At 40.5% G+C, this 16,332-nt stretch overlaps 1 protein-coding gene across 1 annotated transcript in view; it reads right to left on the bottom strand.

The window, feature by feature from the left end:
- The window catches only part of LOC100558132 (collagen alpha-1(XXV) chain), a 104,759-nt gene that overhangs the window by 44,651 nt on the left and 43,776 nt on the right, over positions 1-16,332 (bottom strand). The window contains exons 5-8 of the mRNA XM_062970307.1: positions 11,410-11,526; positions 10,619-10,654; positions 8,293-8,319; positions 190-234 (exon numbers count right to left, since the gene is read on the bottom strand). Of these exons, the coding sequence (XP_062826377.1) occupies positions 190-234; positions 8,293-8,319; positions 10,619-10,621 (75 nt within the window). The 5' untranslated portion in view covers positions 10,622-10,654; positions 11,410-11,526. The remainder of the gene's footprint in view (positions 1-189; positions 235-8,292; positions 8,320-10,618; positions 10,655-11,409; positions 11,527-16,332) is intronic.

Here is a 16,332-nt window from a genome sequence, read left to right as displayed (position 1 = left end):
CAAATAACTACCTTTCTAATTGAATAGTCATTTAATATCTAACTGACTATGAAGAGTCTTTTAACAGGCCATGTGCTCTTCAACAAAAATACTGCACTGGTTCTGCCTCACATTTTTTTTTACTTCCATCCAGCTATAAATGGCAAAAACACACAAAATGAAATTCTCAGATAATGGAACGGAGCTTACCTTTGGCCCTTGTACCCCTGGTTCTCCTGGGATTCCAGCATCACCCTGATTAAATACATATATGAAAGGTTAGTTGTTATGGTTGAGCCTTATGGCTCCGATACTGGGAGACGTGGTCGTAAGACTCCTCGGGAGTCAGATACTCTCGAGGAGCGAGAAAGGAAGCGGCTGCGGGACTTATTTGCAGAACCATCTGACGAGGACTCCTTTGAGGGTTTTACTGAGAGAATGGAGGAAGAGATGGTTAGCTCAGAGGAGGATGACATGGAATGGACTCGTGTGAGGAAGGATTTGGGTGCCACTGGCAATGATAGTATGGAAGGCGATTGGGGACCTTCAGGATTAGACCCGTGGACAAGCTGGAGGGACGGAACGGGATCCACAGCTGGGGATGCTGTGGGGCGTAGTCAAAGGTGTTTCAGTTCTGATGAGGAAAGTGATGAGGAGACGCCCGGAATTAGGGGAACAGCTGATAGCGATGAGGAGCTGTAAACTGGCATAAAATGGGGTTTGGAAGCAATGGCTAATTGCGTTGGGCAAGGTAATCTGGACGAACGCTTGGGCTCTGTGTGGGAAGTTCCTGAAGACGGGTGTGATTCGTTTGCTGACTACGTAAGTTACCAAGGACACTGGGCATAGACGGCGGGAGGAATTGTGTGGGCTTTTGTTGTGCAACCTGTGCTTAATCTTAATAGCTTGGACCTCCGTCGTCTTCTTGACGAACGCCATCTGTTTACTCTGGACTGACTGACTGACTGACTGACTACGGCCTCGGACTCTCCTTCCTGTGATTATCGTTGGAACTGGTGAACTACAAACGTCTATACCTGCCTTACGACCTTCGGACCGGATTGGAACTTCGCTGACCGCTTCTGCCCTTGTCTGCTGCGTTTGTATCTGGAAATTGCTTGCTGCGTGGAGGAGTAACCTCTTAGTTACTCAAACATAGCTTTTGGCAGCAGAGAAGTATCTGCTGCCAATTATTTTGCATTTCTTTGAACCTTTTGTTCACCAGCTTTGTTTGTTTAAGTCCCAGGCTGAAGTAAGCTTTTTTGGTTTAACCCGGATTAAACTCCGGTTTAATCCGGTTTATCTTTTGAACGTTTTCCTTGTGTCTTTTTACTTTTAAGGCCAATGTTTGCCTAGCCCTTGTCTTTTATGGGCATTTTTGGTTCTGTTACTCCAATAAACTTTGTTATATCTTATCTTGTGGCGTTCTGTCCTTGACAGATTGCCCAACGCCCATAAAAAAGTTTTTTCTTAGTAGTTAATTGCGTCAAGAAGACGATGGAGGTCCTCAAGGCTCGCTTTGATCAGTTGCAGGCTGCTTTTTACGCTGCACAAGCAGCACAGCCAGCTAAAGGACATGTTATGACTCCCGAACGTTTTGATGGGTCTCGGAACAAACTGCCTACTTTTTTGGCACAAATTGAACTCTATTTTTCCCAGATTAGTGTACAAGCTTTTCCTACGGACACTAGCAAGGTGGCATTTATTTTGAGTTTGTTGACCGGACCCGCGGGACAATGGGCCACTAATTTGATTTTGGGAAATGACCCAGTCAAGGACAATTTAAGTGATTTCAAAAAATTACTAACTGACACTTTTGGGGATCCCCTCCGTACGGAGAATGCTAGCTGGGCTCTTTATCGGTTGAAACAGGGAAAGGGGACTGTTTTGGATTATTTAAATAAGTTTAACTCGTACCATCATCAATTAGACTGGGGGGAGAATGCATTTATGCTTTTGTTTATTGCCGGTTTAAATGACTACCTCCAGGATGAATTGGCACGTTTAGAGCCGGCAGAAAATTGGGATGCCTTAATAACTAAAGTGTTGCGTTTGGACGCCCGGTTCAAATCCTGTAAACAGTCTAGAGCAATTTATGCGCCACCTGTGTTTGAGCCTAAGGCACCTGTGACAAAGAGGGACGAACCTATGGAACTCGGGGTGTTTAAAAAGCTGTCTATAGCAGAAAAAAACCGTAGGAGACAACTGGGGTTGTGTTTGTATTGCGGGAATGCTGGGCATTTTGCCAGAAATTGTAATGTAAAACCTTCCCAGCTTTCGGGAAAAGGCCAGCCCTAGTGCGACGTGAGTCCAACGCATTAGGGCTTTTAAAGCAGTCAACTGAGGGGAAGAAACATGTCTTTGTACCCATTTCTTTATCTGTTGGGGGAAAAGAACTTGTTTCTACTCTGGCACTGCTGGACTCAGGGGCTACGGTCTCATATGTAGATGTTGGGTTTGCAAGGAAGCATGGACTTCCTGTAGTGCGTAAAGCATGCGATGTATGGGTGGAAGGGGCGGATGGGAGATTATTGGAGACTGGGGTGGTTAATCACGAGACCTCAGAGATAATGTGGGAGGTACAAGGAGTAACGGGAAAGTTCGTTTGGGATATTACACGGTTACCAAGATACGATGTGATCCTGGGAATGGATTGGTTAACCTTAGTAAATCCTCAAGTGGACTGGGGTGACACGTACTATAGCTTTTAAGAGGCAGGAATGTTTTGCTCTAAACCCTTCTCAGCTTGATATGGAGGGAGTGCCTGCTGAATATGGGGAATTCTTAGACGTATTTTGTAAGAAGGAAGCGGATAAGTTACCGCCTCATAGACCATACGATTGCGCCATTAGATTAGTGGAAGGTGCAAAATTGCCAGCAGGAAGGTTGTATGCCTTAACAGTACCAGAAAGGCAAGCTTTGAGAGAATTCCTTGACGAGAACCTAGCTAAGGGGTTTATTCGCCCATCTAGCTCTCCAACTGCTGCACCTGTGTTCTTTGTAGCTAAAAAGACAGGAGAGCTCAGGTTGGTTTGTGATTACCGGGTTCTTAACAAACACACCATTCGAGACAGGTACCCGCTACCTCTGATTTCGGAATTACTATCGAGGGTGCAAGGGGCTAAGATCTTTACCAAGCTTGACCTGCGGGGGGCATATAATTTAATTAGAATACGGGAAGGTGATGAATGGAAGACGGCATTTAACACGTGTTTCGGATGCCACGAGTTCCGTGTAATGCCTTTCGGACTTTGCAATGCGCCTGCGGTCTTCCAAAGGTTCATAAACGATGTATTTAGAGACTTAATTGATCAATTTGTGGTGGTTTATTTGGACGATATATTAATTTTCTCTAAGGATGAAAAAGAACACCGACAGCATGTCAAGCAGGTATTACACCGTCTACGGGCTAATGGGCTTTTTGCTAAGGCTTCTAAATGTGTTTTTCATGTACCTGAAGTTGAGTTCCTGGGACATGTAGTTTCAGGAAAGGAACTCAAAATGGATCCGCATAAAGTTGACGCAGTCAACTCATGGCAAGAACTCAAGACTAAGAAAGATGTTCAGCGGTTCTTAGGATTCGCTAACTACTACCGGGAGTTTATCCCAAACTTTGCCAAACTCACGGTACCTTTAACGCAACTCTTGCGTAAGAAACAATCGTTTGTGTGGGGACGGGAGGCTCACGATGCGTTCTTACAGTTAAAGTCTAGCTTCCAGGCAGACAATATACTACTACATCCAGATGTTGACAAGCCGTTCATAGTAGAAGCAGACGCTTCTAGCTATGCGTTGGGGGCTGTATTGTCTCAAAGGGATTCATCAGGGACTTTGCGTCCCTGTGGATTTTACTCTCGGCAATTAACACCATTTGAACAAAATTATACCATATGGGAGAAGGAATTATTGGCTATCAAGGTGGCGTTTGAGGTGTGGCGGCACTGGTTAGAGGGGGCACGGCATCAAATTGTGGTCAGATCTGATCACAAGAATTTGGAACATTTGCAAACGGCCAAGAAATTAAATCAACGCCAAATTCGATGGGCTTTGTTTTTCTCCAGGTTTAATTTCAAAGTTCAGTTTGTGGAAGGGAAGGCGAACTTGCGGGCAGATGCGTTATCTCGCAAGCCTGAGTTTAAGACCAATGAGCAGGTAGTGTGCCAGACAATTTTGCCTACTGCCTCTTTATGTATAGTGGAAAATGAGATTGGATTACATGCTCAAATCCTAGAGGCTCAGAAAGAAGATAACTGGACTCAAGAGCAACTCATGCTATTGTCAGTAGGGAATCGTACAATGTTGCCTCATTTACAAGATCAGAATGGAGTATTGGTACGCAATGGACAGATTTATGTACCAGTGGGGGCACTCAGGTTGGAGGTTATTAAAGCACATCATGACGAACCCATGGCTGGGCATTTTGGCAGATTTAAGACCGTACAGCTCATTACCAGAAACTACTGGTGGCCAAAGATGCGACAAGACATTCTTCGCTTTTGTGATAGCTGCGCTGTTTGTCAGTAGAGTAAGACGCCTGTTGGGCGCCCTAGAGGTTTATTATCTTCCTTGCCTGTTCCTGAGAGACCATGGCAAATTATTTCCATGGATTTCATTTCTGATTTGCCTAAGTCTGGGGGTTATACATGTATTTGGGTGGTGGTGGATTTATTTTCTAAAATGGCTCATTTTATACCATGTTCAACAATTCCAGCGGCTCCTACATTGGCTTTATTGTTTACTAAACATATTTACCGTTTACATGGCGCTCCTGAGGTGATTATTTCTGACAGAGCTCCACAATTTGTGTCGCGTTTTTGGAGACACTTCCATGAGTGTTTAGGAACTAAATTGAATGTCTCCTCAGCTTTTCATCCACAAACGGATGGTCAATCTGAAAGAGTTAATGGGTTGTTGGAGCAATATTTACGTTGTTTCTGTTTAGACCAACCAACTGCTTGGGTAAAATGGCTACCGGTGGCTGAGTTCGCCTATAACAACGCTGTGCACACGTCTAGTCAGCATACCCCATTTGAGCTGACTTATGGTTTCCATCCACGGGGAGGTGTGGCGCCGTCAACCAATATGGTTTCCTCTGACCCGGTGTACCGTTCTTCTGAAATGGCTGCTTTGCATGATGTTGCTCGTCGTTTATTATTAGAAGCCAAGGCAACGCAAAAGACTCAAGCCGACCGTCATAGACAAGCAGGGGAAGAGTTGGAAGAAGGGGATTTGGTATGGTTATCTTCTAAGTACATTAAACAGGCTGGGGGAAAGTTTGCGCCACGGTATTTGGGACCTTTTCCTATTGTTAAAAAAATTTCTTCGGTAGCATTTCGTTTGCGTTTACCTTCTACTTTTAAAATCCATCCTGTTTTCCACCGTTCTTTGCTAAAGTTAGATACCTCTGGACGTCGTGGTGCTGTAGCTGAAGACATCACTGCTGTCTCTCCACCTTTGGAGGAGGAGGCCTTTGTGAGAGGGGATAGTGTTATGGTTGAGCCTTATGGCTCCGATACTGGGAGACGTGGTCGTAAGACTCCTCGGGAGTCAGATACTCTCGAGGAGCGAGAAAGGAAGCGGCTGCGGGACTTATTTGCAGAACCATCTGACGAGGACTCCTTTGAGGGTTTTACTGAGAGAATGGAGGAAGAGATGGTTAGCTCAGAGGAGGATGACATGGAATGGACTCGTGTGAGGGAGGATTTGGGTGCCACTGGCAATGATAGTATGGAAGGCGATTGGGGACCTTCAGGATTAGACCCGTGGACAAGCTGGAGGGACGGAACGGGATCCACAGCTGGGGATGCTGTGGGGCGTAGTCAAAGGTGTTTCAGTTCTGATGAGGAAAGTGATGAGGAGACGCCCGGAATTAGGGGAACAGCTGATAGCGATGAGGAGCTGTAAACTGGCATAAAATGGGGTTTGGAAGCAATGGCTAATTGCGTTGGGCAAGGTAATCTGGACGAACGCTTGGGCTCTGTGTGGGAAGTTCCTGAAGACGGGTGTGATTCGTTTGCTGACTACGTAAGTTACCAAGGACACTGGGCATAGACGGCGGGAGGAATTGTGTGGGCTTTTGTTGTGCAACCTGTGCTTAATCTTAATAGCTTGGACCTCCGTCGTCTTCTTGACGAACGCCATCTGTTTACTCTGGACTGACTGACTGACTGACTGACTACGGCCTCGGACTCTCCTTCCTGTGATTATCGTTGGAACTGGTGAACTACAAACGTCTATACCTGCCTTACGACCTTCGGACCGGATTGGAACTTCGCTGACCGCTTCTGCCCTTGTCTGCTGCGTTTGTATCTGGAAATTGCTTGCTGCGTGGAGGAGTAACCTCTTAGTTACTCAAACATAGCTTTTGGCAGCAGAGAAGTATCTGCTGCCAATTATTTTGCATTTCTTTGAACCTTTTGTTCACCAGCTTTGTTTGTTTAAGTCCCAGGCTGAAGTAAGCTTTTTTGGTTTAACCCGGATTAAACTCCGGTTTAATCCGGTTTATCTTTTGAACGTTTTCCTTGTGTCTTTTTACTTTTAAGGCCAATGTTTGCCTAGCCCTTGTCTTTTACGGGCATTTTTGGTTCTGTTACTCCAATAAACTTTGTTATATCTTATCTTGTGGCGTTCTGTCCTTGACATTAGTACTGTTTATAAGGGGCCTCTTGCCACTACACAATTATAACACTATGATTCCACCTTGGGTGCCATGACAGAACCCATTGTACACTGGGGTGTGTAATCTGGTGAGGCACTGAAGTTCCCTTGCTGAGAATTCTATGCTCCACATCCCATCCCTAAACTGCAAATCCCCAAAGTCCATAGGATGAAACTATAGCTCAATTTGATCAGACATTATGCTTAATCAAATCAATTATTGTTAAATGACCAAAATTTAGAATAGAAGACTATCTTCCATCTAATTTTAATTGTTAAAAGGCAGGGGGAGATTAAGAGAGAAATTTGTCTGCAGTGTGTATCAGTCAAGGAGACTTTGATTACTCTGTAAGGAACTTAACAATATTTTTAATTTCTTTGAATATACAATATTTTAGAAATTCCACAGCCATGTTTCTATGGTATAATAGTGCACAGTAATCCTAAAGAAACTTGGCCTCAAGTTACTTTATGATTACAGAAAAAAGATCTCTAACTTGGTAATGTAGTCTTCTCTGTGCCTCTTTCCCCATTCTTCACGGTCTTCCAAAAATAATATGCAAAAATGTGCTCCTTATATAACTAAGGCATAATATTTGAAACTACATTATTTGGCCTGTGTGGACTCATATAATGCAGTTTGAAACTCTTTAGGAGCAGTGTTGATGGGATCTAATTTAGATTTCAGTAAGTCACAGAGAAATGTTAGAGAAAATTTTAAATGTCTCTCTCTAAACCACCAGGATGGAACCATGGCAGTTAAAGTAGAAGACTATCACTACAGTTTTGTAATGTGGATTGGACCATGATGTTATCAGATTGCAAGAACCAGCAGCCATAGCCAGCACAGCCAATGGGTTTTCTGTAATTTTAGTTCCTGAAATAAAATATATGATAATAACCAACCCCTTCCAGATAGAGAAGATGTCCTGACTTCAGTTCTGTTGATACAGGACTGGGTTCTCAACCGTACTTGAGGGTTATGGGCTACCTTGGCAAGTGGAAGGACAAAAAGTTAGATCTCTCAACATTGCACCACTACTTGTTGGCCACTCTGTTCTGGCACTTGTTAGCTATCTGTTCAAATGTGTTGTCAAAGGCTTTCATGGCCAGCATCACTAGGTTGCTGTGAGTTTTCTGGGCTGTATGGCCATATTCCAGAAACATTCTCTCCTGACATTTCGCCCATATCTAGGGTAGGCATCCTCAGAGGTTGTGAGGTCTGTTCAAATGCTATAATGCAGCATGTACATCACACGAGCAGAGCATGCTTGTAAATGTGCCTATATAATAATGATAATGATAATAATAATAATTTTTCTCACCCACCTCTCCTAGTGGCATATATGCACAAATGGCTGCATTTATGGCCTGGATTGACTGAATCTTTGCCTACTTTCTGAATGATGGAACATTCTCAAAAGTACAAACTGTGATGTGCTGGAAGAAGGATACTAGGCCAACAGACCAGATCAGATGAGTGAACAGCAAGACACACTGCTGCTGCATGTGTTGTAGTTTCCCCAAAGGAATACATCGTAGAGGAATGTCTCAAAAGGAATAGTTAGAGAAGCTTGTACAGAGTCGTCTGCCCCACTTTGCCCAATAGGAGGGCTGGGAAGATGATTATGAATAAAATAAAAATCAGTAACTTACCTTTTCTCCTGGGGCACCAGGCTCACCCTTTAAAATAAACAGCCAAAGTATATTATATACAATATGCAAAAATAGCAATAATGAAACATTTACGCAATGAACAAAAATGGAAGCATTCTTTCTAAATGGACCATAATATCTGTCTTTCAACATACTTGTTAACCAAATTTCTAAGTCTTTCACTGACAACTGATTCAGTTTGTGTTCACATGCCATAATAGTGATTAAGTCTTACAGATTGCTATTCTCAAGCACTTATATAAAAGTATTTCCAATGAGGTCAGTTATGAGTACTCAAGGATAAACAGACTAATGATAACTTCAGAACACACAAATGGTTGTTTTTATGCACTGGATGTTTAAATTCAACTGTGGTGATTAACCACTTATGTCTGCAACACGGAGAAGGGTTGATGTAGATGGGCAAGTACCTTACTAATACAAGTAATAGGTTAAAATGGGCACAACTGTATTGGTGCAACTAGCTCTTGGGAAAGATACTTTTTTGGACAACAAGAATCTCAGTCAACATAGTAACTGGTCTTGTTTACTAGTAAATTATGTGTCATCCCATCCCAAGAGTAACTTTTCAAGCTCTGGTACGCCATACACAGTACAACCTAGAAATAGGGAAGGATCCAGATATTGGACAAACTTAATGCTGATCCAAAGGAATTAGCAAGTCCTGGAGAAATAATTTGAGGATTGGACAGAAAATGAGAGTTTCCTTCTATCACAAGCTCCTAAACCCCATTCCCAGGAAATCAATAATATAATAATAACTTTATTCTTATATTCTGCCCCATCTCCCTAAAGGGACTTGGGGCGGCTCACATGGGGACCAAGCCCAGCAATACACAATAAAATACAATCACATAAATACATTTAAAACATATAAAGATAAAATCATAAAACATATAATACATTAAAACATATTCAAGCAACAGATACTAGTCAGCTAAGACTGGCTTCCATGCTAGAGCTTAGCTAAGACATGATGGTAGTTTTTGTCAGCAGCATCTGCTGTCATCTCCAGCCCCATATACCCAGTACTACTGGAAACTGTTGGTTTTTGCCATCCAATCTACTGAAGATTAAGTGATCTCATGTTTGACACATACTGAAATGGTGTTAAAATACTAAATGAGCATCAGAGTCTCCCTGGGGCATTCCAGGACAGAAATTTGCAAGCTACAATGAAGTACCAGCTGTCTTTTTGCAACTTGTTGACTAGCAACACATCCATGACAAAATATCCCATAATGGGAACCCAAACATTAAATTGTAGGATACGGGAAAGGAGAGAGAAGAGAGGAAATGATAGAATAATTAATAACATTACTATAAGGAAATTGGAAATATTATTTTATCAATGGGTTACTGTTAAAAAGGAACAACAAAGCAACAAAACTCAACAATATAGCCAGAACTGTAATAAATCAGTATGAAACTACTCTAATTAAACATCCAATTAAAATGTCAACTCACACGCATGCAAAAAAACAAAAGAGTAATATGAAGAGGATGCTCACAATCCCGTTAAGAGTAATTATGACAAAATCCTACTAAAATCCATGGAACATGACTAACACAAGTCCTTCTGTTTTTAATGAAATGGCATGGAATGCATAAAGAGGCAATAAGGCTGTGCAAGCCAGCCCCAACGTTCTTACTCTTTCTTTTAGGGGCCACTCCTCCATCATTCATGCATTAGTAGAATCATAGAATCATAGGATCATGAGCAGAACTCTCTATATACTTGTGCTAGGTTTCAGTTTCAATAGCCATTACAGGCAGCGTCAAACACTGCAGAATTCTGGTACAGGATATGAGTAAAATTACAAAACTACAGCATTAGCTAGGACCCTAACTAGATTCCCACCTGGAATTTGATGAAAATGAAAAATCAGCGTTGAGAGTGCCAAATACAGTAAAAAAATTGGGAACTGCTTCAAGAAGGCAGACAATATTGAGGCTCACAGTTAACAGAATTCCTTGTGCTGTTCAAGCAAGAAGAGAAAGATTCAGTAAGCAGAAGGAACAAGCTGAATTGAGAAACAGGAAACATGCTTTGATATTGTGGTCTGGGTGAGATGTGTCTGTAAGTAAGATTCTCAAACTAATAAAAAAAATATAAAATAGATAGCGATTAGTAATTATGAAGCAAAGCTAAAGTCAAAGAAAGCTATTGCTTAAAGTTATTGCAGGCAAGTTGGACATAGAAATGAAGAAAAGACATCTTAGCTAGATTAGGTAAGCATCCCTTGCTTAATGCGTCAAAATCAATTAATCTGGGTGGTTTTATTATTATATATTGTATACTAACCATGATGCCAGCTTCTCCAGTCTCTCCCTTCTCTCCCTAAATAAAGTTAAATGTAAATTGATCAAGCAAAATTCTTCAATGAACATCTTCTTAAATTCACTTTTTCAAAAGCTTCCTTAAAAGTACAGCAGTAAAGGAGAGAAGCTTAAGGGATTAATAAAAGAAACAAACAAAAGTTTGTTTTTCATAACAAGACTAGCCTATTCCATTCATCTGGAGAGTAATACTGATTAGTGTTGTCCATCAACTAGACACACATAAAGATAGTGTGCATTTATATATCTAGGACAACTGGACATATTGAACACTAAAACTGGATCTCCCAACCCCCCACCAGTGAGCTTTTTTTTGGTAATGAATTCTTGTACTATCTGATATTCTTCTCATTCATCAACAGAGATGAATAAAAATCAATTGTGAAAACTTGAGAACTTAAATCTTCATGAAACCTAAAGCCTGCTCTATAACTAGAAACTACAACTGATAGACAGTGGACAAAGTTGTAGAGCAAGGTCATCACAGAGCGCAAGATACTATTTTAAAGCAGGCTGCCATAAAGTGCTGTTAAATGAATGTTTTAAGATATCACTAGTTTGCTGGTGAGTTATATTTCTGGTTTCAAGAGACTTATGAATGAGTTTCCCCCCCACTTTAAACTTTCCTTCCATTTGCTCCTTCATACAATAAAGGTCAACTCAGAGATGCATGCATCATGGAGAGGTTATCAGTTCTCCTCCCAAAGCATGCACTTAGTTTACAGACAGCTCTCCCTGCGGTTCACTATGCCTTACAGGGAGGCCTGGGGGACCCTTTGGGCCGTCTTTGCCTGTGTCTCCAGGGGGCCCTCTTGTACCCGGCTGTCCAGGAGGACCTGGTGGGCCTGCAGCACCATCTTTACCTGGATCTCCCTACAAGAAGTTTAAAAAAACAAATTACAGCAGGAAAAGAACATTCACCAGTAATGGATGGACTAGATCTGAAAGTGGGAAAAGGCAGCAGGAAGCAAGGTAGAGGAATTGGTTACGTTTTGAGTTACAACAATAAAACCAAACAACAGTCTTTTTGGACTATGAGATCTCCTAGTACTAAATGCATTTATTTTACTATTTTAAATCTACAATATCTAATGTTAGATAAAGGTGATCTGTCCTTTTATTCCCTCAGTGACCATTTTGCATGCATTTATGTTATAGAACAGTTTTTCCCAAACCTGAGTCCTGATGTTTTGGACTTCAACGCTCAGAAAGTCCTGCCACTGTTGCCAGTGTCCAGGAATTGTGGGAGTTGAAGTCCCAGACAACTGGGGTATCAAAATTTGGGAAACACTGCTATAGAAAGACAGCATTCTGTTGTTTTCTGTCCAGAAATATTAGATTCCACTATAACTTAGTTTTAGGAAGCAGTCTTAGATTAGTTGAAAGGTCTCGCCTCTTCCGATGAGAAATCGGTTACTTTAACCGTTTCTGATTCTTTAGGATTCTACATCACTACTGTAAAGAAAGAACAGATCTGAACATGGTTGTAGAACTAAATTTACAATCACATATACATACCTAGATTTAAGAGAAATTTCTTTTCAAGAGATTTAATGGTATACAAATTTTTTATTCTCAGGATCACAAATTAAAGAGAGATCAGTCCCAACAAATGCAAAATTGGATGCCTTATTTCAATTTATAGAAGAAAGCAATTTTAAAAAATATCCCAAAGTGTAAAATCTTAGGTACCATACTGGTTCATTTTTACCTATATATCTCAACTTTTTGTAGCATATGGAAGGTCTTGATATGTGTGTATTATATCTTGTTTTGCTTTAATGGACACCAATGCTTTCTGGTAATTTTCCATCAAGGTGCTTAATGAATCCTGACCTGCTGACTTCAAGCTACTCTTCTGCGTCTTGTGCTTTCCCACCAGGGCAATTTGCAGCACATTAGATCATGCTGGACTGTAGCCCTTCTATGACATATGTTGGATAGGGCTGATGGGAGTTGCAACTCCACAACATCCAGATGACCTCAGTCCTAAGCCTTAGGCCATACCTACTTAATGTCTCTCTAAGATAACACAGCTAGTGGATGGTTGAGAATTTTCCAAACTATTAATATAATCTTGGTAGAAACTGCAAAGCATTGCCCTTAAAGGAGAAAGGGTTTGGATATCACAGCAACTGTACACACAAAACTGTAATGTCAGCATATGTCACACACCATGCTCATGGCAGCTGCATGTTTATTGACAAAACCTGGTGAATAAACAAGACGAGATACAACGATGGATGTACAAAAAGCACGCTGAATGCATAATGGATGCACGGTCATGTGGCCACTATCCAGGGCCTTATGTAACTAATGATGTGTCCCCCATGGAGTCCTTCATTTCCTCTCTAGTCTTTAAATGGCAATCTATGTTTGAAATGTAGCAAATATGCTAAAACAGCCTACAACATAGCAGAACCAAACAGTATATCTGTAAGATGATGCTCCATCTAAATTTGTTTCATGTACAAAGTGCTTAGGAGTGTTTATTACAATCACATGAAAATATTTTTTCTGAGTCTGATGAATTGGGTCTTGCTTGTGGAGCAGAGAAAGTTTGCTTAACCATGTCTCTGGCTAAACATTTGGATGGCCTGGATTATGAGTAACTATAAAAAAAGCAGCATTTAGGCTTGGTCTGCCTCAACACATGGAAAACACACCAAGCTCATCCTGCATAATGGATGGATCGGAAAACTCTTCCTACCCTCTGGACAAGATATCTACAGCAACAGACTTGTACTTAATGTCATCCTGCTATAAATCGTGACCTTAACTGGGAACGCCATATGACATTTGTGCACAGTCCCAATTCAAAAAATGTTCTTATTGACAAATGGCTGTAGTGTAAAATAAAATAATTGACTTAGATTCTATGAAATGTTGTAGAATATTATTTTAAGCTGTATTATTTCATGAATATCCCACTTGCGATATTCATGGAATGCATATACTAAATCCATAATGCTAATAAAAGAAAAAATAACAGTACCATGCTTTTAAATCTTTAGACAAAAATTCCACAAAAGTTTTGGGACATTATGTAGATTGAAATTCTTGTGTGCATGGATTCTCTCAATGTTATATACTATGCACAAAATTCAGAACATGCTGTATAGAAGTTGTCAACCTGGATAGGTTTATCTGATTGCAAAATATGATGGGAATATATTCAGGAGGCTATGATATTAACAAAAGGTTATGGTAAATAGCTAAGGTAAAATTAAAACCATAGCTCAGAAAGTAAATAAGGCATTTATAAAAACCATTTATAAAGACAGCCAGTGCGGTTTGCATGTTGGACTAGAATTCTGGAGAACAAGGTTCAAATCCCTGCTCAAACATAGGAACCCACTGGGTAACCATAGGCAAGTCACAGAGGAAAACAATGGCAAACCCTCCTGAACAAATTTTATTAACAAAACCCTATGGTAGGATTGCCATAAGTTGGAAACGACTTGAAGGCACATGACAAGCACAAACTATGAAAATATAGTTTAGACCATGTACCCACAGAGTTTCAAAGATTGAAGATAGTGATTAGGGCAGAGGAGAGATACTTCCAAAACACTAAGGCCCCATCTACATTAACACTATAACGAGGCTACGAGATGACTCAAACCTGTGGCGGCCTCAAAATGCACACTGCCAAATGCACTGTAGGGCACATCTAAAGGCATACAATGCATTAAAACTGTGGTTCTCAACCTGTGGGTTGGGAATGGCAGGATGCAAAAGGTGTCAATGGCAAATGAGACTTATATAATGTTTTATCTGCAGGAAACTGATTCTGAAACTAGAGATCTGCTTTCAGGAAATGAAATGCTGTATTTTGTAAACATGATGGTTTCAAGTTAATTGAGAGTGTATTACACTGTATGATTAATACAGTTTGATACCAATTTAACTAGCATGGCATGATGCTATGGATTCACAAGAGTTGTAGTTTTATAAGGTCTTTTGCCTTCTCTGCCAAATAGTGCTGGTGTCTCACCAAACGGTGAAGTCCATAAAACTGAGGTAACAGCAGGCAAAGAGATGTCAAACTGCATTAATACTATAGTGTAGATGCTCCCTGAGTTAATACTTTCCAATTGTTGAATGGACTGATAATTTCCTGTGAATACTTTGTTGCTGTTTTGTTACTGTTTAAATGGGAAATTATTCTGATTTCAGTTGTCATTGCACTTTGATTATTTTGATTTTAATATAAAACACTTTTTTAGAATGTAAAACAACAAAAGAGTGAAAGAGGAGTGATCAAGTCTCAAATTAGGGAATCAAAAAGGGGAAAAAACAACCTCACAAGAAAACACAACAAGCCAGAAGATTAAAAGCAGTTCTACCTTAAGGATACGTCGGCTAAAAATATGCTGGTCAGAGAGAAATCCATGACTGAGGCGAGGAAAAGCCATCTAGTCAATGTATGGCAGGAAAGACAAAGAGGTCGAGACACATGTTATGAAGATTGTGAAAAACGGTAAACGTTCATTCAGCATTATATCAGAGGGACTCCAGTATAAAACAAAGTGATATCACAGGAAAAATAGTCAAGAACAATAAAAAGCAGAAATAATTATGTTCAAGATAAGTGTCATCAGACACAGTTCTCACTGATTCAACACAGCCAAAATGTCAATACTACAAAAATAAAATCAAGGAAACCTTCAGCAATTGTGATTTTATAATATTTGACCATCAGCAACTAACACATTCAACTGCCTGAGTTACCATAACCATTTGTGGGTACATTTATGTGTACTCCATTTTCAGTAGACATTGAAACAATACATTTTCCTACTGTTCTAGTACATTTGGTAAACCTAGTATCAAATATTTGCTCTCTGGAAATCACCAGAATTTATGGTATCAAACCACTTCTACAATTCCAGTAGTATGGCACTTTTGAGACTACAGAATGAGATATCGACAGACTTGTTTCAACAGCAGAAGAGTGGGAGTGAGAAAGGGAAGTGGGCAGCTCCAGGTATCATCTACATACAGCCTCATAATGTGCACTTCTAGCTAAAGGATATTTCTAGATAGATCTGGCTATTTCCTCAATATCCAAGGTATCTTCATAACCCAGAACTAAAGGGAAGATGGTTTGGAAAATCACTGACTGAGTGCTATATATACATATATTCCTGTGTATGCATATGTACAATACATACACAATTATGATATAAAGCTACAAGAAGTTCAGCTTGACACTTGTTACATATTAGAAACCAGAATGTGATCTGAATGTTTAACTATCCGAAGACAGAATCCTAAACATACTTCATAGCAACTAAGCTCCACCAAACAGTCAAACTTACACTGGAGTAATGGTGCACAGACTTTGACTGCATGATATTTGCACCTGAGATCTGAGCTAAATTCTACAACCAATCACTGGCTGTCAGCTGCAGTAAAGCTCATTTATATCCAAGTATGATAAACTCTAAAATAGTGTAACTTGAGTTACTGTACATACTTGTAAGTAGCTTAAATATAGACAAATGTCAGCGTGGCAGATATGCCAGCCAGCTCTTTTGGAAAGGGCTAATGTATGACAGCCACATGAACCAAATGCATCTGCTTGATGTATGAGAAAGGAAATGATTTCTGTATATGGTCATGGAGTCTCTCTTGAATGCTCTCTCCCTATGAAATAGAAGGGAAGTGAAGGCG

Source organism: Anolis carolinensis, chromosome 2 (genome assembly GCF_035594765.1).
Source record: "Anolis carolinensis isolate JA03-04 chromosome 2, rAnoCar3.1.pri, whole genome shotgun sequence".
Lineage (NCBI taxonomy): Eukaryota > Metazoa > Chordata > Lepidosauria > Squamata > Dactyloidae > Anolis > Anolis carolinensis.
Note: the sequence above shows the minus strand (reverse complement) of the source record. Positions and strands in the feature narration are given on the sequence as shown.